The sequence below is a fragment of the Diplotaxodon limnothrissa genome, linkage group LG23 (assembly GCF_057381915.1).
Source record: "Diplotaxodon limnothrissa isolate DT_005_m linkage group LG23, D_limnothrissa_male_GT1.1, whole genome shotgun sequence".
NCBI classification, from domain to species: Eukaryota; Metazoa; Chordata; class Actinopteri; order Cichliformes; family Cichlidae; genus Diplotaxodon; species Diplotaxodon limnothrissa.
The window spans coordinates 28,669,593-28,694,518 of record NC_140617.1 but is presented as its reverse complement, the minus strand read 5'-3'; the positions used below and the strand labels follow the sequence as shown (position 1 = coordinate 28,694,518).

The following is a 24,926-nucleotide window of genomic DNA, read 5'->3' as shown; positions in this document are numbered from 1 at the left end:
TTTAAGTCTCACTTTCGGTTTGTCAGTGACGCAGTTTAGCTTCCCACTCTTCCGCTTCTCTGATATATTCGCAGTTTAAATATTCTCTAGTTGTCTCTGATATTATTAGCCGACTCTCTCTTGTTCTTCGTCTCGTTTATGCCGTGATTTAAGAGGATGTTACGATCCGTGGGGTTAAGAATTCTTCTCTTAAGCGTGGGGTTGGTCCTTTCAGGTAAGATGGACACTGAGTTTTCAGTGGGGTGAACAATGGCGCATAGCTTCATACTAACCGTGTATCTTTTATTCCTAGTGTTATTTACGTTTCGCCAGCGTGTTAATGGTAATGTAAAGGAGTGGTGAGAGTGTTCATGGTGAAACGAATGTATCGCTATTCTGGAGCCAAACACAAACCCGGAAATAAACGAACTTTTTATCAGTAGTTTATTAATAGTGTAAGCTGAGGTATACTTTAACTGGTGGAAGAATAACATACGAGTTCGAGTCAAGTATGATTTATCATATGATAAACATTAACTCCCAGGTGCTGCTAACACATAATAGGTGTGAAATGGAAGTTTTTAATGTTATCTCGCAACAACCCGCTTCAGGACGACGCCCGGTAAATAGCTGGTGAAACAAAATAGCACAGAAATAGTTGAAATATTCTTCATATTTATTTCTGAGGTGTCTGTAAAGCAGACACATCTGTTTCACCAGCCAGTCCAGCACCGATTAATCTGCAGCACCGGATCAAATTAGAATAAAACCGGTCTTTTGGGTAGGATGGAACACCCGGCAGCGGCCATTTTGAGGTCATTCATTCCAAAAGTCACGATCCCGTCATTTGTAGGTTTCATTCGCTCGCCCAGAAAGTCAAATAAAATAGTTGAATGTGTTCATGAGAGTTTTAGGGAACAGTAACATTGATTTTATGATGTTATATATGTTTTATAATGTCTGACGAACCGATAATGGGATTGTTCCTTTGTGTGAACTTACCAGTACACCCCCGAAAAAGAATAGAACTCAAAAGTAAACTACATTAAGGAGTATTTTACTCTAAGATCAACAAAACAGGAGCACAAGATGGAAGATTTGTTGTCAATCTCCTTCAGAGGTGAACATTTTGTAACAAATCTGCAGTAATTCAATTCTGTATGCTGTACTCCAGTATTCCCTGTTATGCTCCAGTTATTGTTTTGATGTTATCAAAATGCTGTTTTTGTGTATATTTGGGGAAGTTTATCCTATTTATTTGTAGATTTTACAACCAATTAAATCCAATCCCCGGGATTTCTTAGCATCAGAAAACCATCAATAATATTCAAACGTACCTTATATTTGTTATATTGAAATCAGTTGAATTCATTTAAATGTTTTTAAATGTAATAAAATGTAAGTATGTTTTGCTGATGATGCTTAAAAGCAAGTAAAAAAGACAAAATCTGATAAATATAATTATTTACAGTGCTCTCCCATATAAACTGGGATCATCATTAACATCTTTTACAGCATTTTGCAGATGCCACACATGCAGCTAAACTGTGTTTGTTTAGTTCTGCAAATTAGTTTTGTAAACAAAATGTTTGGTTACAGAACTAAATATGAAAAATCATGTTGATTTTGGTTTTATTTTGCCATAGACAAAGATAGTTTCAAGAAAGTGGGAGACAAAGTAGTCCTATCTCCAGGCTCTGTGTCTGATCCCATCACCAGCATCACGTGGAAACATGGCCCGGACATCGCTGTGGAGTGGTACGGAGGTGATATAGTTCCGTACCGGGACTTCAGAGGTACGTATGCTCAGGATTTAACATCAAATGCATGCAAGATAGTGGCTGCAGATTTGAAAGATCCTGGATAAATGGGAAGGCTGTCCAGAAAGGCATCATGTGTGGAATCTGTGCGAAATCAAGAATATGGATCAATCAAGCTTGTGCATCCAAGGTTTCTTTTGAAGATATATTTCTAATTTAAAAAAAAGATCTTGATCCCCAAAATGAAGTGGGATCAAAAATAGCTAAATGGACTTATCTCAAAGAATTGAAAATTCCTTTTAAAATTTTTTTTCTGTCATTGTGCTGTAACGAATTAACCTCTTTCATGGATTTGATGCATTTTAAAATGCTAACTTTATGCTGCACGGATAATTGAATTACCTTGGTTCATTACATATATATATATATATATATATATATATATATATATATATATATACTAAAAATCCATTAAAAATAATTATCTAATTGGTTAATTATGTAACTGTGATGTTTTTAGGTCGGTGTGAGGTGAGTACTTCCACTGGAACGCTGACCCTCTCAAACGTGACTGTAAAGGACAGCGGCATCTACACAGCAGAGATCAACAACAGAGTCATGAGTCCGACTAAAATCACTGTTATCTGTAAGTGGACGAATTCGGACTGAAGTTTGCTTTGAATCATTTTTTCACCATATTTAAAATAAAAAGCTTGTTTGTTTGCTGTCTTTAATTATCAGCTGCTGTCCCCAAACCCACTGTCTCCAAATCATGCAACCCTGAGATGACCATCTGTACTCTCACCTGTGAAGCCAGCATCACAGATGACACCAAACCAGTCACCTATTCCTGGATGACAGGTGACAAGCAGACAGCTCAGCCTTCAAGCAATCAGCTCACATTAGCAAAGGTACAAACAGGATCTGACTGTTCACATAACAAGTCAGCTGCTCATTTTTTTTCCAGACAATTTCTCACATAAACCACAGTATTGAAGCAATGACTAACACATTATAGAAAAGTTAAGACATCAGAAAAAGAAATGAATCTAAATATTTTCAACAATTAAAAATTTTTTTTTTTTAGGTTTATGTACATTTGTTATTTTAGGTATTAAAAGGAAATTTATTTGTTTGTTTTTGTTTCACTCATTTTTGATAATTGAGATTTTTGATTATTATTTAAAGTTTTAGGAAAATGACAATAACAAAACATAACCAATGAGAGTAAATAAATGACCACAAAAAATGAACACAAAACACTAGAAAAGTAAATAAAACACATTTTTCTACTTTTCACACACTAGCTGAAACAGCCACTCTTAAAAACTAAAAGAAATCAAAAATGAAAACAAAGCCAACACAAACAACGATAATTACATTTACACATTTCTACGTACCAGCATATTTTAAAACACAGTGAACAACATAATCTCTGTTTTATACTACTCAAATAGTTTACCTAGATTATACATACAGTGGGGCAAAAAAGTATTTAGTCAGCCACCGATTGTGCAAGTTCCCCCACTTAAAATGATGACAGAGGTCAGTAATTTGCACCAGAGGTACACTTCAACTGTGAGAGACAGAATGTGAAAAAAAATCCATGAATCCACATGGTAGGATTTGTAAAGAATTTATTCGTAAATCAGGGTGGAAAATAAGTATTTGGTCAATAACAAAAATACAACTCAATACTTTGTAACATAACCTTTGTTGGCAATAACAGAGGTCAAACGTTTACTATAGGTCTTTACCAGGTTTGCACACACAGTAGCTGGTATTTTGGCCCATTCCTCCATGCAGATCTTCTCGAGAGCAGTGATGTTTTGGGGCTGTCGCCGAGCAACACGGACTTTCAACTCCCGCCACAGATTTTCTATGGGGTTGAGGTCTGGAGACTGGCTAGGCCACTCCAGGACTTTCAAATGCTTCTTACGGAGCCACTCCTTTGTTGCCCGGGCGGTGTGTTTTGGATCATTGTCATGTTGGAAGACCCAGCCTCGTTTCATCTTCAAAGTTCTCACTGATGGAAGGAGGTTTTGGCTCAAAATCTCACGATACATGGCCCCATTCATTCTGTCCTTAACACGGATCAGTCGTCCTGTCCCCTTGGCAGAAAAACAGCCCCATAGCATGATGTTTCCACCCCCATGCTTCACAGTAGGTATGGTGTTCTTGGGATGCAACTCAGTATTCTTCTTCCTCCAAACACGACGAGTTGAGTTTATACCAAAAAGTTCTACTTTGGTTTCATCTGACCACATGACATTCTCCCAATCCTCTGCTGTATCATCCATGTGCTCTCTGGCAAACTTCAGACGGGCCTGGACATGCACTGGCTTCAGCAGCGGAACACGTCTGGCACTGCGGGATTTGATTCCCTGCCGTTGTAGTGTGTTACTGATGGTGACCTTTGTTACTTTGGTCCCAGCTCTCTGCAGGTCATTCACCAGGTCCCCCCGTGTGGTTCTGGGATCTTTGCTCACCGTTCTCATGATCATTTTGACCCCACGGGATGAGATCTTGCGTGGAGCCCCAGATCGAGGGAGATTATCAGTGGTCTTGTATGTCTTCCATTTTCTGATGATTGCTCCCACAGTTGATTTTTTCACACCAAGCTGCTTGCCTATTGTAGATTCACTCTTCCCAGTCTGGTGCAGGTCTACAATACTTTTCCTGGTGTCCTTCGAAAGCTCTTTGGTCTTGGCCATGGCGGAGTTTGGAGTCTGACTGTTTGAGGCTGTGGACAGGTGTCTTTTATACAGATGATGAGTTCAAACAGGTGCCATTCATACAGGTAACGAGTGGGGGACAGAAAAGCTTCTTACAGAAGACGTTACAGGTCTGTGAGAGCCAGAGGTTTTCCTTGTTTGTTATTGACCAAATACTTATTTTCCACCCTGATTTACGAATAAATTCTTTACAAATCCTACCATGTGGATTCATGGATTTTTTTTTCACATTCTGTCTCTCACAGTTGAAGTGTACCTCTGGTGCAAATTACTGACCTCTGTCATCATTTTAAGTGGGGGAACTTGCACAATCGGTGGCTGACTAAATACTTTTTTGCCCCACTGTATACATGCAGTGTTGGGAAGGTTACTTTTAAAATGTATTCCACTACAGATTACAGAATACATGCCCCAAAATGTATTTTGTAACGTATTCCGTTACGTTACTCAATGAGAGTAACGTATTGTGAATACTTTGGATTACTTAATATATTATCATGCTTTTTACAACAGGAATGTACTATTCCTGTGTGATTTATTACTGTTACTGAAGGTACGCGGCTCCGAACCGTAGTAAAGGTGCTCAGGGCGACCGTGGCTCAGGGCGTTGGGAAGCGCATCTGTAACCGGAAAGTCGCCGGTTCGTTCCCTGGGCTCTCTGTGTCCTGGTCACTACCGCCTACTGGTGTTGGCCAGAGGGGCCGATGGCACGCTTCTGTCAGTCTGCCCCAGGGCAGCTGTGGCTACAACTGTAGCTTGCCTCCACCAGTGTGTGAATGTGAGAGCGCTATATAAATGCAATCCATTATTATTATTAAAGGGACCTCTGGCTAATACGCCGGGTTCCGTGTCGGGCTCTTAGCCGAAAAATAGCTTTACTTTGTTGTCTGGGTCAACTTTGCTAGCGAGAGACAGAGAGAGGCGTTGAAAGACTGCTCCAACGGAACTTATTGTTTTCGGAGGAAAACACGAACACAGTGTACAGTCGAGTCTTAATAGCTTACTTACAACTGGGCTCGTCAGGCACTCTTCTTGGCTGCAGTGGTTATTATTATATTTACATGCTTCCAGCTCCCGTTTTTGCTCGATGACTGCTCGTACTTTTCCACTCTCCTTTTTCTCCCTCCCTCGTGCTCACAGACCCATAACGTGTACGGCAGTCCATTCTCCCTGCAACACGGACTACACTGCCCATGATGCTACATTCTTTAGGGCTATGCCTGTAGCATTCTGCTTATTAGTTTAGCACAACAACAAAAAGGCGCTCTCTCACCCAGGAAACACACAGTGAGAGAGAGCATGCCACCCTGTAACCATGGCAACTGTAACGCTACAGAACGTAGCTGTCAAAAAACCCAAACAGTCCTGACCCGCCACAATATGAAACAGGAAAATACCGTAGTGTAATCCATTTATTTCCGCAAAGTAACTGTATTCTGAATACCACCTTTTTAAATGGTAACTGTAACGGAATACAGTTACTCATATTTTGTATTTTAAATACGTATCGGCGGTACATGTTACTCCCCAACTCTGTAAACATGCTTTTTTAATATTTGTCCAGACCCTCAGGCGTTTTTGGTGCATGTAGTTTAATAAACAATCAGTTCATACCTAGGATATGAAGTCAGGGTCACTTTATTGGGTACACTTTGCCAGTATTGTTTTGGAACCTTTTTTGTCTTCAGAGCCTTCCCGGCATAGCTTCCACAAGGTGCTGGAATCGTTCTTCAGACATTTTAGTCCATATTGACATGATTTGTCCCCACAAAGGTGCTCTATTGGACTGAGATTTGTTGACTATGGAGGCCATTTGAGTACAGTGAACTCATTGTTATGCTCAAGAAATGGCCTGCATTTGTATAGCGCTTTTTACTCAGTCCCTAAGGACCCCAAAGCGCTTTACACTACATTCAGTCATTCACCCATTCACACACACATTCACACACTGGCGATGGCAAGCTACGTTGTAGCCACAGCTGCCCTGGGGCGCACTGACAGAGGCGAGGCTGCCGGACACTGGCGCCACCGGGCCCTCTGACCACCACCAGTAGGCAAACATGGGGTTAATATCTTGCCCAAGGATATTTGGTATGCAGCCAGGGGGCAGCCTGGGATCGAACCACCGACCTTCTGATTAGTGGCAAACCAGTTTGAGATGATTTAGGGGAACATACAGGAGTGGTGAATACCAGATATATAAAAGCAGCAATCGAGACGAGGATATCTGATATCTTGAGGCAAAACTGGTATTATGAAATGCTTAATATTAATCTTTTTATAAAGTGCAGAATATTTAAGCGAGAGTTCCAACTGCAAAATTATGTGTGTAGTTTAAATCATTCCACTTTTTAAGGTTTAGATGCTGATTTTTTGATATCCTAGTAGCTACATGCAGATTTTATGACTATTTTAAACGTTTATGTTAACTTCGGAGCTTGGGTAACATGGACATGAATGTAGTCATTTTAAGTTAAGACAAAAATATCTGTCTGTGTTTCGGGCTGAGACTAAATGCGAATAAAATATAGACAGTGTGTAACTCTAAGGATATCATTGACAATTGCAAATATTTCTAAAGAAATTGTGTCTTTATTTGGACATGGGTGATTTGTTGACAGATGTATTTAAAATACCTTTATTAGTCCCACGAATGGGAAATTTCATAAGGCTGCCAGTGCAATGGCGGCGCCATCTTACCCTTCCGACCATACATACATTACGCAAAAACATCACATGGGGAAGACAGGTCAGAGGGGTATAACAATGGAAAACATGAGGAAATAACTCCCCCCAGACTGAGCTCCAACAGGGAGAACAGTTTGAGAACAGAAAAAAAAACACCTCTGCACATAGCACATAAAAAAACTCTTAATACGTCATAGAAACACATGACAAGCAACAGGGATGGGTAGAAGGTGTGAGACAGCCAGTGTAGACAGTGCATCCGGGCCTGCAGCATATGCGCTGGTCTCCTTGATCCACCGTCTGCATCGGAAAGGAATAAGCGTCGAAGGCGTTTGGAGGGGAATTAGTCCCATTCGTGGAACTAATAAAGGTATCTTATCTTATCTTATTTATTTATTTCTCCTTTCTTGATATTGGCGATAAACTAAAATAAAAGTGAATGGAAATGGTTAGTCTCGCACTTTTATTTTGTATTTTCTGGAAATATAGTTACATTTATCAGGGTGTATGCAGCCATCTTTGAGCCTGTCCCTGTGCTATTGATCTGTTGATTGTCCACCCATAGACAAGTGTCCCATAATCTGTTTAAAATCTAATGAATGTGTTTGGTTTATGTGCTTCTCTCTTTTCTCGTTAATTCTAGAACGATACAGGATCTGTTGAAAAATCAATCAGCTGTCAGCTGGAAAACCCAGTTAGCAGTGAAAGGAGTGACAATATTATCATTTCATTTGCAAGTGGTGAGTTATCACACCAATATGTATCTGTGGCAGAAAGTGTTTCTTTTTGACTAATGATGGATTTTACAGACATTTAAAGATTGGGATAAATTGTTTTGGTAATCATTTGCAGTTTTATTAATTTATTCTTTGTTCTTTTATTTTTGTAGGTGATTCACTGTATTGGATCATACCATTAGTGATTGTGTTGCTTGTGTTGATAGTGGCTGTAATTGTCTTTTTTCTTTGCAAAATATACAGAAAGCGAGGTAAGAACCCACAAAACAATTATGAATCTTACTTTCTTTTTAATATCTTGATTTATTAATCATTATGCAAATGTGCATGATGAATGTTAGGTGAGGTTAAGACTCTCCATTATAAAAGCACAGCGTACTTACAATAAGATGGGAAAATATTGTTTTGCCACAAAATTACCAAAAAATTACACAGTACTTTAAATTACTTAGAGAACAATGTGTCTCCTTCCTGTAAAACACCTGAAGTCGTGCACTTTGTAAAATGACTTGAAATTACTTGCACACTATGCTAACAGTATAATTTTTTTTCTAATTAGTTCTTTGTTTATTGTAAATGTTACTTATTCTAGTGTGCCTAGTTTTAAGTATGTTTAGGTAAAAATAATTACTTTGTAATTTAAAATAAGTCCACATAATTACAGAGGAATTATAGGGCCATATTAGAAAGTGTTAATAAAATATCTCGACATGTTAAAGAAACAACCCAGACAAGCCTGTACTACAGATAGTGTGATAAACCTAGGACTCGTGTATTTTACTTACAGATTTAGTCTCAGGATATAACAGAATTGGTGAAAATCGCCGTATTTGTGTGTTTTCTTCTGTATCAAAGTCATCCAGTCACACTTGTATGTAGGTTCATTATAAGCACAATTTCTAGGCTAATTTTAATAGTGCTGAATGCAAACATCTCTATCTACAACTTCCCAGGCTCAAAAATCCTCCAAATTATTAGACTTCGTCTTTATGTATTCAACAGAAACACATTTCAAAGATGTGACTGATGGATGAAAACAAACCAGGGTAAATTTCCTCTTAACTTCATGTAGATGAAAAGCTGAACATTAAAACAGTAACAGCATCCTTTGCTCATAATATGTGTTTGAGCTCAATAACCCCAAAGAAATAAGCTAAAATCGCAAAACAAGCAATGATTGATATTTCTGTCAATCAATAAATGTCAATAAATGGGGTGGCTGTAGCTCAGGTGGCGGAGCAGGTCAGCCACTAATCAGAAGGTCGGTGGTTCGATCCCAGGCTGCCTCCTGGCTGCATACCAAATATCCTTGGGCAAGATACTAACCCCGTGTTTGCCTGCTTGTGGTGGTCAGAGGGCCCGGTGGCGCCAGTGTCCGGCAGCCTCGCCTCTGTCAGTGCGCCCCAGGGCAGCTGTGGCTACAATGTAGCTTGCCATCGCCAGTGTGTGAATGTGTGTGTGAATGGGTGAATGACTGAATGTAGTGTGAAGCGCTTTGGGGTCCTTAGGGACTAGAAAAGAGCTATACAAATGCAGGCCATTTACCATTTGTCTTCAATTCCCCAGAAATCAAAACACAAGACGAAGCAAATAGACCAGAAGGTAAGATAATACAGTTATATTAGGTGGTGGTGTTAAAACTGGGATTTATTAAGACATACAGTGGGGCAAAAAAGTATTTAGTCAGCCACCGATTGTGCAAGTTCCCCCACTTAAAATGATGACAGAGGTCAGTAATTTGCACCAGAGGTACACTTCAACTGTGAGAGACAGAATGTGAAAAAAAAATCCATGAATCCACATGGTAGGATTTGTAAAGAATTTATTCGTAAATCAGGGTGGAAAATAAGTATTTGGTCACCTCAAACAAGGAAAATCTCTGGCTCTCACAGACCTGTAACGTCTTCTGTAAGAAGCTTTTCTGTCCCCCACTCGTTACCTGTATGAATGGCACCTGTTTGAACTCATCATCTGTATAAAAGACACCTGTCCACAGCCTCAAACAGTCAGACTCCAAACTCCGCCATGGCCAAGACCAAAGAGCTTTCGAAGGACACCAGGAAAAGTATTGTAGACCTGCACCAGACTGGGAAGAGTGAATCTACAATAGGCAAGCAGCTTGGTGTGAAAAAATCAACTGTGGGAGCAATCATCAGAAAATGGAAGACATACAAGACCACTGATAATCTCCCTCGATCTGGGGCTCCACGCAAGATCTCATCCCGTGGGGTCAAAATGATCATGAGAACGGTGAGCAAAGATCCCAGAACCACACGGGGGGACCTGGTGAATGACCTGCAGAGAGCTGGGACCAAAGTGACAAAGGTCACCATCAGTAACACACTACAACGGCAGGGAATCAAATCCCGCAGTGCCAGACGTGTTCCGCTGCTGAAGCCAGTGCATGTCCAGGCCCGTCTGAAGTTTGCCAGAGAGCACATGGATGATACAGCAGAGGATTGGGAGAATGTCATGTGGTCAGATGAAACCAAAGTAGAACTTTTTGGTATAAACTCAACTCGTCGTGTTTGGAGGGAGAAGAATACTGAGTTGCATCCCAAGAACACCATACCTACTGTGAAGCATGGGGGTGGAAACATCATGCTATGGGGCTGTTTTTCTGCCAAGGGGACAGGACGACTGATCCGTGTTAAGGACAGAATGAATGGGGCCATGTATCATGAGATTTTGAGCCAAAACCTCCTTCCATCAGTGAGAACTTTGAAGATGAAACGAGGCTGGGTCTTCCAACATGACAATGATCCAAAACACACCGCCCGGGCAACAAAGGAGTGGCTCCGTAAGAAGCATTTGAAAGTTCTGGAGTGGCCTAGCCAGTCTCCAGACCTCAACCCCATAGAAAATCTGTGGCGGGAGTTGAAAGTCCGTGTTGCTCGGCGACAGCCCCAAAACATCACTGCTCTCGAGAAGATCTGCATGGAGGAATGGGCCAAAATACCAGCTACTGTGTGTGCAAACCTGGTAAAGACCTATAGTAAACGTTTGACCTCTGTTATTGCCAACAAAGGTTATGTTACAAAGTATTGAGTTGTATTTTTGTTATTGACCAAATACTTATTTTCCACCCTGATTTACGAATAAATTCTTTACAAATCCTACCATGTGGATTCATGGATTTTTTTTTCACATTCTGTCTCTCACAGTTGAAGTGTACCTCTGGTGCAAATTACTGACCTCTGTCATCATTTTAAGTGGGGGAACTTGCACAATCGGTGGCTGACTAAATACTTTTTTGCCCCACTGTATGGGACAGGGTCCACTGGTCTGGGAACAGTAAAAGAAGTTTGCTAGGCCAGTTGACTGACCAACTGCTGACATGTTGGGCCCAGCAGCCTAAAACAGGCCAAGCATATTTGCTGAAACAGACCCTCAATAATGATTAGTTTGCTCTTACAGACAGCATGTCTTTCATATGAGTAAAGCATTGTTTTTGCTGCTTGCTTCCACCACTGGCCTGTTTTAGACTATGTCAGAAGAAACTAAACTCACTATAAATGATTCTATAATCTCATAGATTAAGCTGGCAGTATATTAGTTAACAGTAAAACTGTAAAAGTGTTGCGGGCTGAACATTGTTTTAGGGTCATTTGTCTGTTGTGTTACGTCTGTGTCCTTACAGAACTACAGTGACACTGAAGTTAAAACAAAATACAACATCACCAGCAGCAGTATAGTAGACTTTACACCAGTTTATCAGTTAATGTGCTGTTCATGACATACATTTCATTTATTATCTGACAGAGATGGTACAATTGGTTGGGATACAGAGTAATGGAGCAGGTGAGTAAAATCTTATTTAATGGGGGTAAAAACAATAATAAAGTAAATGTGACAGCAGGTGATGGATGCTTAAGGTCCTGATATTTCTTCCAACACCAGATTTGTCAGTCCAAGGAACATCATCTTCCTCTGTGGTCCCAGCATTAAATTCACCCAACAATGGTGAGCAAAATGTTTTCATAATATATAACACATTTGCAACATGCAATCACTTCATCTTGTATAACTTGTTTGTTTTTTTAAAAGTAGCATCAAAGCTGTGACCGGAGCATCGACCTGTATGAGCCTTAGAATTTGCAGGTTTAGCTGGACGGATCTGTGACCTGCAGGCCGAGCAAAAATGCCTCCTGTGTTCATTAGAAGTGAACAGAACGTTTGCTGTGTCTCATATGTACTGTGATTCTGTTTTCAGAAGTGACAGCTCCTCAGATACACAATGAAAACGAGTTGATGTCCGCAGATGATGAAAATGAAGCAGGTGGATAAAATCAGGGGAAAAAACTAACTAATTATGTGATCAAACACACATAATTGTTTGATCACATTATTACAACGTTATTACAATACACATAATCATCGCGTTCGTACAATATAATATTTATATTGTACGAACGTGAAAGTTTTGCATATTGTAATAACATGATAGAATATTGTACAAACATGAAAAGTATATTGTTAGAACAATAAACTTTTCACGTTATAACCGTGATATAGCTCTATTTTTCTTTTGCCTGGGCGGCAGCTCTACACTTCCGTATCGCCCTGTTAATTCAATTCAATTCAATTTTATTTATATAGCGCCAAATCACAACATAAGTCGCCTCAAGGCGCTTCATTAGGGTTGTGATATTTTATTTATCATTTTACCATAATCACTTCACAGAGATGTCAAAAACTACGTCAGAGGTCAAGGATGAACCTAGTCAGGACCAAACACCTGCAGCATCCACAGATTCCAGCAGTAAACCTGGTGAGTAAACTGAAAGTGAGATGAATTCGAGTTTCAAACACACGTGCAAAAACAGACATACACACACTTACTCAAAACTCTGCCTGGAATACTGACAGATCTGCTGACACTTTTCTGTCCAGTGTTTAAGTTGATCATTTCTAAATGACAAATCTAACTTAGATCCTGATGTTTGAGATCACATTAGTTTCTGAGACTTAGCAAGCTGCTCTGAAACAAGCCAGGAATGTAATATTGTCTAAGATGAAGATCTGCAGGCATTTTTTTTTTTTTTTGCCTGTCCCGTTTGGTTCTTTTGCCATCAGAGTTATTGTCTAAAGGCGAAGAAAGATGCCCAACGGATTTACTTTACCAAATTGACCATCCCAGCTTTGCCGTAATGGTCCATTTGATTCACCTTTTATTGTTTATTTTATTTATTTTTTTATTATCACTTGCTAGATACGGGACAGACTTGAATGAGGAAAAGAAAAGGGAGAAAGAAAGAGGGGGGAAAAACAGCGGAGAAACAAAAACCAACTAAATAAGCAGGAAAAAAAAATACATATATCAATCACCTGGATCACCTGTTGAGAAAGAAAAAAGAAAACAAGCAGAAGAAAACGAGAGCAATACAATAAACAACATCACGATGATATATGGGAATATAACAGTAAATACTAAATATTAAACATTATTGTGCAGCACGTAATATCGACAGCGCACAGTGTGCTTTGAGGTAGGAGCCAAAAAGGATGTAGTTTGTGTGTGTGAGCACCCGTGTGTGAGCATGGACGTCCTTGTTTTTAAAAGGTTCCTTCATGTAATGATCTGTTAGAGGGTGTGGGGAGCCACTGCCCCGTCCTCCAGGGCATGAAGCAGGTATGGAGGAGATCAAAACTCCAGACATCCAGAGGCCCCCAGAACACAAGAGACCAAGGAAGATCAACAGAGGGGCAGCCGCGCCACTGTCCCAGAAAGAGCTGAGGAGAGTCCCAGATGAGGGCTCACTCAGCAGCTGCGGAGCAGAAGCCGGGGGGAGTTATAGTGACGCGCCCGTGAGCTCCGCCGGCAGCCAACTGTGCCAGAGTGACTGAGCCCCAGGCCGAGAGGCCGAGGGCACCCCACCCGCGAAGTGGCCCGAGCGAGCCCCAGGCTCCAGGCTCCGACAAGCAGCCACCAAGGAGTGAGCCAGTGTGTACCTGGACGCCCACCCCGGACACAAAGAACCACCAACGCACCGATGTCTGAGGGAGTCCGCCACTGGCAGGGGAAGTGGTGGTAGGGGGAGAGAGGCCTCCAAACCTTGGAGGGCCTAAGATGTCCCCAGAGAGGTGGCGTCTGATACCCAACCTGACATATAGACACAGACATACAGGCACACACAGATACAAACATCCATTCCCACCCTCATGCTCTCATATGCACTCACTCCACACTCAACCAACGAGGAGACAGACATAAAGAGACGCTGTACACACGATCACACTCCCCAAGCGTACTCTACAAACCGGGTCTAGGTACCCTTGCCCCTGGAGGGGGAAACTGCACCCAGACCCAGGTGGTGTTACCCTTTTCCCTGCGGTGGGGAGAAGCAGACCGCCCCGACTCTGCAGCAGCAGGGAGGCCCCACACTCCAGACCGCAGTCGGACGGCCAACTCCTCCTCCTGGCCCCCCTGCTCCAGCAGGTCGCAGAGAAAGGGGGTGTGAGAAGACTCCAAACCTCCCTCCGCCCGCTCATATGTAGTGTTGATGCATGTGTGTTCTAAGGTGCATTTAAAACCCAGGAGGGCATACCTGCCAGAGAGCAGCAGGTAAGCGCATAGCCCCTCCTGATAGCCCTCAATGTCTACGTGTATTTAAAATTGAGAGATGGGCAACGACGCCAGTGGTGAGGTGTACACCCTGATGGTCTTTTGGAGTCCGTGTATCGTGCCCACCCCCAAGATCCTATATGTATGTGTAATGAGAGTGTGAGTAATGTGAATGTTGTAAGATAAAATTGAGGCACAAGAAGCCAGAAGGGGACAGAGGGGGGGATGCCTCCCCTGCACCCTGGTGACACACCTTTACCCCAAGGGCCTGCATGTGTGGGTGATTGTGGTGGAGCGGGAAGAGGCAGGCATATTTTCTGAACTTAACATCTGGTTGTTTTTGTTTAGTTTGTTTTGTTTGTCGTTGATTCTTTAAATGTGTGATGGTTTGACAGACATGCCAGCGCTGGACTCAAAGAGCAACGAGACGTCAGATTCTGAGCCGAAACCTGAAACTGGTGAGAAAAAAAGTCGTCACAGCAGAGAAAAAAAAAGTATTCCTTAACCTTTCTGTTTTATTTTTAAAACCTCAAATTTGTGCTCAATAACTCACCTGTAGATGACCTGTAATGTGTATGACAGACAAACAACAACTTATCTAAGCTAATTTCACTGTCCACTTTGCAAAAAAGGGTGAATGTGTCTGTCTGATGAACCATTGTGCTGAAAGATTTTTCCATATTAAACAGACAATCTACAGGAACCACAGCAGGGCCCACAGCCATTTATTTTCATGAGAATTTACAATGCAATTTTAGAAGTCAAATTTTTTTAAATGTGATTTCATCCTGAGGGATCGATCTGTTAGTGTTGTGATATTTTATTTATCATTTAATCACTTCACAGAGACGTCAAAAACTACCTCAGAGGTCAAGGATGAACCTAGTCAGGACCAAACACCTGCAGCATCCACAGATTCCAGCAGTAAACCTGGTGAGTAAACTGAAAGTGAGATGAATATGAGTTTAAAACACACGTGCACAATCAGGACAACTTCATGTTCTTTTTTGTGTGAGTTTAAAAAAAATGTGGCTAATGCTGTTTGATCTGTTTTAGCCCATTTTATTTTCTGAGACTCTGCAAGCCACTTTGCAACCCACCTGCACCTGCATATTAGTGCTTATGACAGAAACAAGAATCAAATTAACAAGCAAGAGTTTGATCAATACATTTTGACAGAGTGAATCCGTACATTAAAGTGGGATGGGTCTTTGTATCACCCAACCAGAGATAGAGTCCGTAATAATTCTTTGACACAGGGACCTGAAACATTTTTAGCTCGCTAAAGGCATTTTGTTAGCATTTAAGCTCTCAGCTGAATGTTTTGTCCTCCAGTGGTTTTTCAAATGGGACACATTGCACTCTGTCTCCACTGGATATTATAACCAGGATTTTAAACAATCTTCTGACATTTTACAGTCAAATAAAAAGGTCAAGAAACAGGTGAAACATCATACAGCAACTCATAAAATACACAATGGATTTGATGTGACGGTGCAAAATGTTCAAACTAATGAGATCAATGGAGGATTGGCTACTTGGTGCATTTCCTACTGACATGAGGGCTTTGTTTTTTGTCCTGGTGTGAATTTGATCAGAAATATTTTAAATCTGAAACGAGCAGAAGCCCCTGTCAGACTCACCACAGCGTCTCCAAAGAGTGCTGTTTGTGGGAACTTGACTTTTTCAGTGAACGTGTGAATGTAAGAGGCTTTCATACTTACAGTCCCTCTGGCTAATTGTTATTTGCGTGTCTTCTCTGTATGCTAGCATGTGTTTTAGTGTACTGTGGGGTGTACACATTCACCTAATAAGTAAAAAATCTCTGGTTCAAGCCCAGGAGGAGACACATTGAGGGTCGTGTCAGGAAAGGTCACACAGCATCTCTTATGACTAAGGGACGCGACACTTTCAGTGTGTATATACGTTACACAAGAAGTTCGGGCCTGAAAAATTTGAATTTGGGCTCATTTTGTCGCAACGTACTCGGTGTGTAAAAGCCTTTAAAGTGAGGAGAGTGTTTCACAAAACTAATTTTCAGCCTATTAAAGTGCATCTTATACCGTAGGTTTATCCCACAGGATTAGGCCACATTTACAAAGATTTGACTTTTACAATTATAATTACTGAGAGTTCTCAACATGTCACGTGAGTAACATGTTAAGACCAGTGAGATGAGTGGCACACTGTCCTTGTGGGACATTTCCTGGGGGCCAAAGGATCATTTCTGCCAGATGTGAATTTAGCCAGTTGTGTTTTAGCTGAGGGTGAAAATATATTTAAAACCACAAAGTCAGCATTGAGCAAATAATGTATGAAGTATATTCCAGGTTAATTAATCACTGGAAACAAATTAAGCTCAGTGGTTAATATGTATTTACATGTAAATGTGTTCATTACAAAAAACCTGTCGCACCAAAAAGACAAAAAAAAATCAAATAATATGAAAGTGTTCTTAAACCTTTTATTTCTGTTTTATTTAAAAAACGTTGAGTTAATACAACCTTTAAAGTGCTCTGGGTCAATCTGACTGTAAGTAAACTGAAGGGGTTTCAGTGACATGTTTATATTAATGCATAGGTTCCAAATGTACGCTCATTTCCAATAAATTTGTCAATGAATTTGAATTTGTATCATTTTAACGAGAATTAAAAATATCATTTTAAGAGTCAGCCGTGTGACAAACTGGCAGCCTGTTTATGTAAATGTGATTTAATCCTGAGGGATAAACCTACAGTATGAGATGCACTTTAATAGGCTGAAAATCTGTTTTGTGAAACTCAAACTGGAACTCAGTGACAGATCTGCTGTTGTTCTGATGCTTTTTTGTTTTTTAATCACTTCACAGAGACGTCAAAAACTACCTCAGAGGTCAAGGATGAACCTAGTCAGGACCAAACACCTGCAGCATCCACAGATTCCAACAGTAAACCTGGTGAGTAAACTGAAAGTGAGATGAGTACGAGTTTAAAACACATATAATCAGACAAACACACACTTACTCAAAACTCTGCCTGGAATACTGACAGATCTGCTGACACTTTTCTGTCCAGTGTTTAAGTTGATCATTTCTAAATGACAAATCTAACTTAGATCCTGATGTTTGAGATCACATTAGTTTCTGAGACTCAGCAAGCTGCTCTGAAACAAGCCAGGAATGTAATATTGTCTAAGATGAAGATCTGCAGGCATATTTTCTGAACTTAACATCTGGTTGTTTTTGTTTAGTTTGTTTTGTTTGTCGTTGATTCTTTAAATGTGTGATGGTTTGACAGACATGCCAGCGCTGGACTCAAAGAGCAACGAGACGTCAGATTCTGAGCCGAAACCTGAAACTGGTGAGAAAAAAAGTCGTCACAGCAGAGAAAAAAAAAGTATTCCTTAACCTTTCTGTTTTATTTTTAAAACCTCAAATTTGTGCTCAATAACTCACCTGTAGATGACCTGTAATGTGTATGACAGACAAACAACAACTTATCTAAGCTAATTTCACTGTCCACTTTGCAAAAAAGGGTGAATGTGTCTGTCTGATGAACCATTGTGCTGAAAGATTTTTCCATATTAAACAGACAATCTACAGGAACCACAGCAGGGCCCACAGCCATTTATTTTCATGAGAATTTACAATGCAATTTTAGAAGTCAAATTTTTTTAAATGTGATTTCATCCTGAGGGATCGATCTGTTAGTGTTGTGATATTTTATTTATCATTTAATCACTTCACAGAGACGTCAAAAACTACCTCAGAGGTCAAGGATGAACCTAGTCAGGACCAAACACCTGCAGCATCCACAGATTCCAGCAGTAAACCTGGTGAGTAAACTGAAAGTGAGATGAATATGAGTTTAAAACACACGTGCACAATCAGGACAACTTCATGTTCTTTTTTGTGTGAGTTTAAAAAAATGTGGCTAATGCTGTTTGATCTGTTTTAGCCCATTTTATTTTCTGAGACTCTGCAAGCCACTTTGCAACCCACCTGCACCTGCATATTAGTGCTTATGACAGAAACAAGAATCAAATTAACAAGCAAGAGTTTGATCAATACATTTTGACAGAGTGAATCCGTACATTAAAGTGGGATGGGTCTTTGTATCACCTAACCAGAGATAGAGTCCGTAATAATTCTTTGACACAGGGACCTGAAACATTTTTAGCTCGCTAAAGGCATTTTGTTAGCATTTAAGCTCTCAGCTGAATGTTTTGTCCTCCAGTGGTTTTTCAAATGTGGCACAAGGCACTCTGTCTCCACTGGATACTATAAATTTTCTGTTTTACTTTTAAAACCTCAGATTTTTGCTAAATATCTCACCTGTAGGTGATCTTTAATGTCTATGACATACAAACAACTTATCTAAATTAATTTCACCGCCCACCTTGCAGAAAAGAGTGATTGTGTCTGTCAGATGAAACATTGTGCTGAAATATTTTTCCATTTTTAACAGACAATGTACAAGAACCACAGCAGGGGCCAGAGAGGACAACATAGGACCAGAGACTTCTTCACCGAGTGTAGAAAGAGCCAAATCTTTATCCTCAGTCACTTAAGGACTGTTTGTATTACATAAGCGCACAAGGTGGACAATGGGAGAGGTTACATGTTTGATATTTAATGCTGTATGTGTCAGAAAGGCTGTAGTATCATTATTGCTTTTTCTTCCTGCCCTTTCATCAGCATGATTTTTTGACACATTTAATTATGCATTTAAGCGTTAGCAAACATCACTGATGTTCAGCTAACAAAACAAACTGGGCTAAAAGCATGTGTGCATTTCTGAACATGTTTTTCTGTAAGATTGGTGGTCGTGTTCATTTGCTGTGAAAATCACTTCACTACCACCCAAGATGGCAGCTTGTAATAACCTTAGTTAAGTCTCTAATTGGCTTCATTTATGGACCTTGAAAGGGAGATGTCCATATATGTGGGTAATGGAGATGTGAAACAATGATAGGAGAAAAAAAACATTAGCGATGCAGCTGGGTGAGGTGAGGTGACTTTGACAGTAGCAGCTGGGATGACTAGCAGTGCTACTGAGTGACAGATGAAGGGCTTTGAAATCAGAGCAGGGGTGTCAAAGTGGTGTTAGCTCACAGGCCAAATACAATTCTACCTGATCTCTGGTAGGCTGGACCAGTAAAAGTATTGCATAATAATGATTTTAGCTCTGAAAGTGCAAAGATTCACCAGGGACAGTGCCGAGATCATCAGATGAGAAGTTCCTTTTAAATTATTATGGTCATTTAATGAGTGCTCTGTCAAAAAAAAAAAAAAAAAAAAACAGACAATAAGCTGCCTGAGAAATCTTAAGATAAAATAGGTGCAATTTTAACAACATATAATTTTTTTTCCACTTTGAATTGAGAGCACTGTCATTAAATGCACTGTATTTTATAGTCGAAAGACAGAGCACCTTCACATGTAAATCTTTTGTAAGTAAACAATTTTACCTTTTATGATTCAAAAAGCTCTCTTAGACTTAAAATACTTTACTTTTTTCAGACACCTCTTCTGTACATTAGATCAATACTGGCATGACCACACCAGGAATAACATTAATTTAGGGAAAAACAGGAGGAATTCATGACAATTTGCAAAGCCTTCCAGTGTACTGATTCCTTTTCAGGCCTGTTGTGGCGTGTTTGAAACTCCCTGCGCTTTAAGTGTCCTTTCATTTCTATGATAAGCAGCATCTTTGCAGTTTGCAAAAATTGCATGATGATATTGAAACAGAAACAGAAGAAGGGAAACTAAGGGAGGATTTATATATATATATATATATATATATATATATATATATATATATATATATAGAAGGCTCAGAGACTCAGTCTGACATTTATTTTAAAAAAAGATTTTCCTTTTATTCTGCTGCTCTGACTGACTTTGTGTGTATAAAAATCAGGTTTATAATTGAATACGTTATCCCATTTTGAACCTTTATAACACTCCTTAGTGTCACGTAAAAGCAGCACTGATTGAAGTATTTTCTTTAAACTGGTGGAGTAAGTTTTAACACCTGGTGTGACATTGAAGGTTACTGTTAGTGGTGCTTAGTGCTCCATCAAAAATGCACTCATGGAGACCTGGAATGCATTTGAGATCACTTTTATAGATTTTTCACTTCACCAGTCTCCATGCTCAGTCACATATTACATATTCCAGAGGTACAGAAGAAGGGAGGTGTTTGTAAGATGTGTGTTGTTAGGTTTGTAGCATAAACCTATTCGCTGGAACGTTAAGGACAACTTGCTACACAGTAAAAAGCAAGACACAAGGCACCAAAGTTCTTCGTGTTACTCATGCATGAGGGAGACCTGCCTGGAGCCAAGTGTCGTTCCACCACTTGACCTCCGTCAGACTCTCAGCCAGGTTCCCCATAGCACTCCTTTTATTGTGGTTACATGAATATGCATAGGGTCATTAACATATAACATCTTACATAGGTATACATGTGAACAAAGAATATTGTGTGTGTGTGTGTATGTGGGGGGGGGGGGTGTCAGAGTGTGGCCCCATAAATGACTTCCCTTAACCTGCTGGTCTGGAAAATCCAACAGTTCATCTATATGTAAAAAATCCCTTAGACTAAAACTGACATAGCTACGTTAATCCTACCGTAAAACAATAAAACAAGGTACGACCTCTTCCCATGCTCCCAGGATGTAGGTGTGCATTCCTGGAATGCACACCAAGCCTTTGCAGCCTGCTAAAGATCACACATCCTATCACTACACAATTGATTATACACCTCTAAGCATTAGAGGTTAAATATTTCCTAAATATTAAATATTTCCTAAATATTAAATATTTCCTAAATATTAAATATTTCCTAATACAAATGACAATAATAAAATCTAAACCCATCATCAGTGACATCAGCTTGCTCTTGAACTTTGAGTTCTTCCAGCCTGAGTGAGGTATTTTGTAGCACTATCACAATTAACTTAAATTTCACTGGTCACAGGTTACTGACTGTGGTGCACTGATGGTGAAGTGGAATGTGTTAAGAGTGTTTTTTATAGATATTTATTTACTTTACACTAACAACACAGCAACAGTGTCAGTGTTTAGACTTTAACTGTAGAAGAAAATAATATAAAGACTTATAGATGAAAATGCCAAAGATGAGACACATGTGATGTATTCTACAGGTGCAAAAAAGTGATACTTTTACATCACTTTTTTGTATCACTTTTTTGCACTGTAGGTGAAAACTGTCATTTTGTACCCTGTGTTTAATGTACTTAAGGATGTGAATGTACATGAATCCATTATTTGTCAGAGGTCAATTGTTAGCATTTTTACTGATAGCGAGTATCATATTTGTAAAATCATGGAAGCAAAGACAATAAAATTAATGAGATTTATTGGTGTAGTCATGTCATGCTTCTTCCTATGATAAATATTTTCATTCTATCAATTACAGAATGGCGGGTAAAGGCTGCACTAGATATTCCATGTGATAACTCTGATAGGGTAGTTATCAAAGATTGGTAGTCACACGTTTTACTCTTACATGAATTGCTGATCCATGAAGCATCTTTCAATAACCATCAACATCAAAGCTTAAGATTTGCTGTCTCCTTTTCCTGGTATACTTTTCATTTTTGAATTAATTGTAACAAAAAGTAATCAACCACCAACAACACACGAAAACGCTCATCTTGTATAAAAAGCCTCAAGGTTTTGCAAACCAGTAGATGACGTCTTTTAAAAGAAAAACAGGTAACCGGAGATTTTAAAGCTTGATGATCCAGGTAAGAAAAGTTTCTGGTTCCTCAATTTCAAGTTTGCTTGATCTAGCAACCCTGTGAGGCCACACTCAAGCTGTACTTGTGGCTCACCACAAACTATTTTGCCAACAGAGAAACTTTCCTGGATATGTGCGACAACCAACCACAAATGATCTCTTGGTGAACATTTTAAGCTGGCTATGACATAGCTTTAGCTTGCCAGTAAGAACAACTGGTTGAAATCTAAGCAAAATAATTTTAAGTGTCTATTCTTTAAATGATTAGTAATGTATAACAAAAATACAAAAAAATTACTCTGACGCATGAACATTAAAAATACCTCCTGCCCTCAAAGACTTGTGCCTTTTCCATAAATTGACTACAGATTGCTAAGTCTAGCTCACTGTTGCATTAGATAACCAGTCTGAGAACCAATCAGGACTCAGCAACTTAAAGGAGCAAATGACACATTTGAAAGCATTATTCTTCATGTTTGAGTTGTGTTTCGTTGTTCACTCAACTTGTATAGAAAACCTCAGTGTTTCACAAACTGGAATAGAATAGAATAGAATTCAACTTTATTGTCATTGCACATGCACAGGTACAGGGCAACGAAATGCAGTTTGCATCCATCCAGAAGTGCTTTAGTGATATAGATATATTACAATATATATTAGCAATAATATAGATACTTAGGCAGTATCATTAGAAGACATAGCATACATTTTCACTGCTATGCAGATGACACCCAGCTCTATCTATCCATGAAGCCAGGTAACACACACCAATTAGTTAAACTGCAGGAATGTCTTAAAGACATAAAGACCTGGATGGCCGCTAACTTTCTGCTTCTAATTCAGATAAAACTGAGGTTATTGTACTCGGCCCTGAAAAGCCTAGAAATATGGTATCTAACCAGATTCTTACTCTGGATGGCATTACCTTGGCCTCCAGTAACGCTGTGAGGAACCTTGGAGTCATTTTTGACCAGGACATGTCCTTCAATGCACATATTAAACAAATATGTAAGACTGCGTTCTTCCATTTGCGCAACATCTCTAAAATTAGAAATATCCTGTCTCAGAGTGACGCTGAAAAACTAGTTCATGCATTTATTACTTCCAGGCTGGACTACTGTAATTCATTATTATCAGGATGTCCTAAAAACTCACTGAAAAGCCTTCAGCTAATCCAAAATGCTGCAGCAAGAGTCCTGACAGGGACTAGAAAGAGAGAGCATATTTCTCCTGTTTTGGCTTCCCTTCATTGGCTTCCTGTTAAATCCAGAATTGAATTCAAAATCCTGCTCCTCACATACAAGGTCTTAAATAATCAGGCCCCATCATATCTTAATGACCTTGTAGTACCATATCACCCTATTAGAGCACTTCGCTCTCGCTCTGCAGGCCTACTTGTTGTTCCTAGAGTATTTAAAAGTAGAATGGGAGGGAGAGCCTTCAGTTTTCAGGCCCCTCTTCTGTGGAACCAGCTTCCAGTTTGGATTCGGGAGACAGACACTATCTCTACTTTCAACATTAGCCTTAAAACTTTCCTTTTTGCTAAAGCATATAGTTAGGGCTGGACCAGGTGACCCTGAATCCTCCCTTAGTTATGCTGCAATAGACATAGGCTGCCGGGGGATTCCCATGATGCATTGAGTTTTTCCTTTCCAGTCACCTTTCTCACTCACTATGTATTAACAGACCTCTCTGCATTGAATCATATCTGTTATTAACCTCTGTCTCTCTTCCACAGCATGTCTTTATCCTGTCTTCCTCCTCTCACTCCAACCAGTCACAGCAGACAGCCAACCCTCCCTGAGCCTGGTTCTGCCGGAGGTTTCTTCCTGTTAAAAGGGAGTTTTTCCTTCCCACTGTTGCCAAAGTGCTTGCTCATAGGGGGTCATATGATTGTTGGGTTTTTCTCTGTATCTATGAAGCGCCTTGAGGTGACTTATGTTGTGATTTGGCGCTATATAAATAAAATTGAATTGAATTGAATTGAATATGTGAGTATATTACAGAAATGGGTCTATTATGGCATGTTATAATGTACACGGTATGAAGTATGTTGTGAATATTCTATAACTATAGGTATGTTCTCCACTGCAACCACTGAACATCCAAGGTATGGACATTGAGGCTGTGGACAGCTACAGGTACCTTGGTGTTCATCTGAACAATGGACTGGACTGGACTCATAACTCAGACGCCCTCTACAGGAAAGGGCAGAGCAGGCTGTACCTGCTGCGGAGACTCAGGTCGTTTGGAGTGGAGGGCCCACTCCTGAAGAAATTCTATGACTCTGTTGTGGCTTCTGCTATCTTTTATGGCGTGGTCTGCTGGGGCGGCAGCATCTCTGCTGGGGACAGGAAGAGACTGAACAGGGTGATCCGAAGGGCCAGCTCTGTTCTAGGATGCTCTCTGGACCCAGTGGAGGTGGTGAGTGACAGGAGAACGGCGGCTAAGCTGTCATCCCTGATGGACAACATCTCCCACCCCATGCAGCAGACTGTGACAGCACTGAGCAGCTCCTTCAGTGGGAGACTGCGGCACCCACGGTGTGGGACGGAGAGATTTCGCAGGTCTTTCCTCCCCACTGCTGTCAGACTCCATAATAAAGACTTTAACTGATCAAGCACACACATCCACACATATGCAATAATACTAAGTGCAATAATCCTTTCTGTCATCGTTGTATTTTTACTCAGTTGTATATAGTATTTGTA

The 24,926-nt window shown here is 40.1% G+C and overlaps 2 protein-coding genes across 2 annotated transcripts; both read left to right on the top strand.

The window, feature by feature from the left end:
• Nucleotides 1-29: 29 nt before the first annotated feature.
• LOC146608251 (SLAM family member 9-like) lies at nt 30-7,952 on the top strand. The gene is made up of 5 exons (XM_085348654.1): nt 30-214; nt 1,626-1,775; nt 2,260-2,385; nt 2,481-2,650; nt 7,806-7,952. The coding sequence occupies exons 1-5, from the start codon at nt 157-159 to the stop codon at nt 7,950-7,952; spliced, it is 651 nt and encodes a 216-aa protein (XP_085204780.1). The 5' UTR covers nt 30-156.
• A 190-nt stretch (nt 7,953-8,142) lies between these two features.
• LOC146608250 (uncharacterized) lies at nt 8,143-19,007 on the top strand. Its single transcript, XM_085348035.1, has 12 exons — nt 8,143-8,150; nt 9,466-9,501; nt 11,662-11,700; nt 11,800-11,862; nt 12,113-12,178; nt 12,584-12,670; nt 14,860-14,922; nt 15,311-15,397; nt 17,313-17,399; nt 17,740-17,802; nt 18,191-18,277; nt 18,910-19,007. The coding sequence occupies exons 3-12, from the start codon at nt 11,664-11,666 to the stop codon at nt 18,951-18,953; spliced, it is 684 nt and encodes a 227-aa protein (XP_085204161.1). The 5' UTR covers nt 8,143-8,150; nt 9,466-9,501; nt 11,662-11,663; the 3' UTR covers nt 18,954-19,007.
• The last annotated feature ends 5,919 nt before the right edge of the window (nt 19,008-24,926 follow it).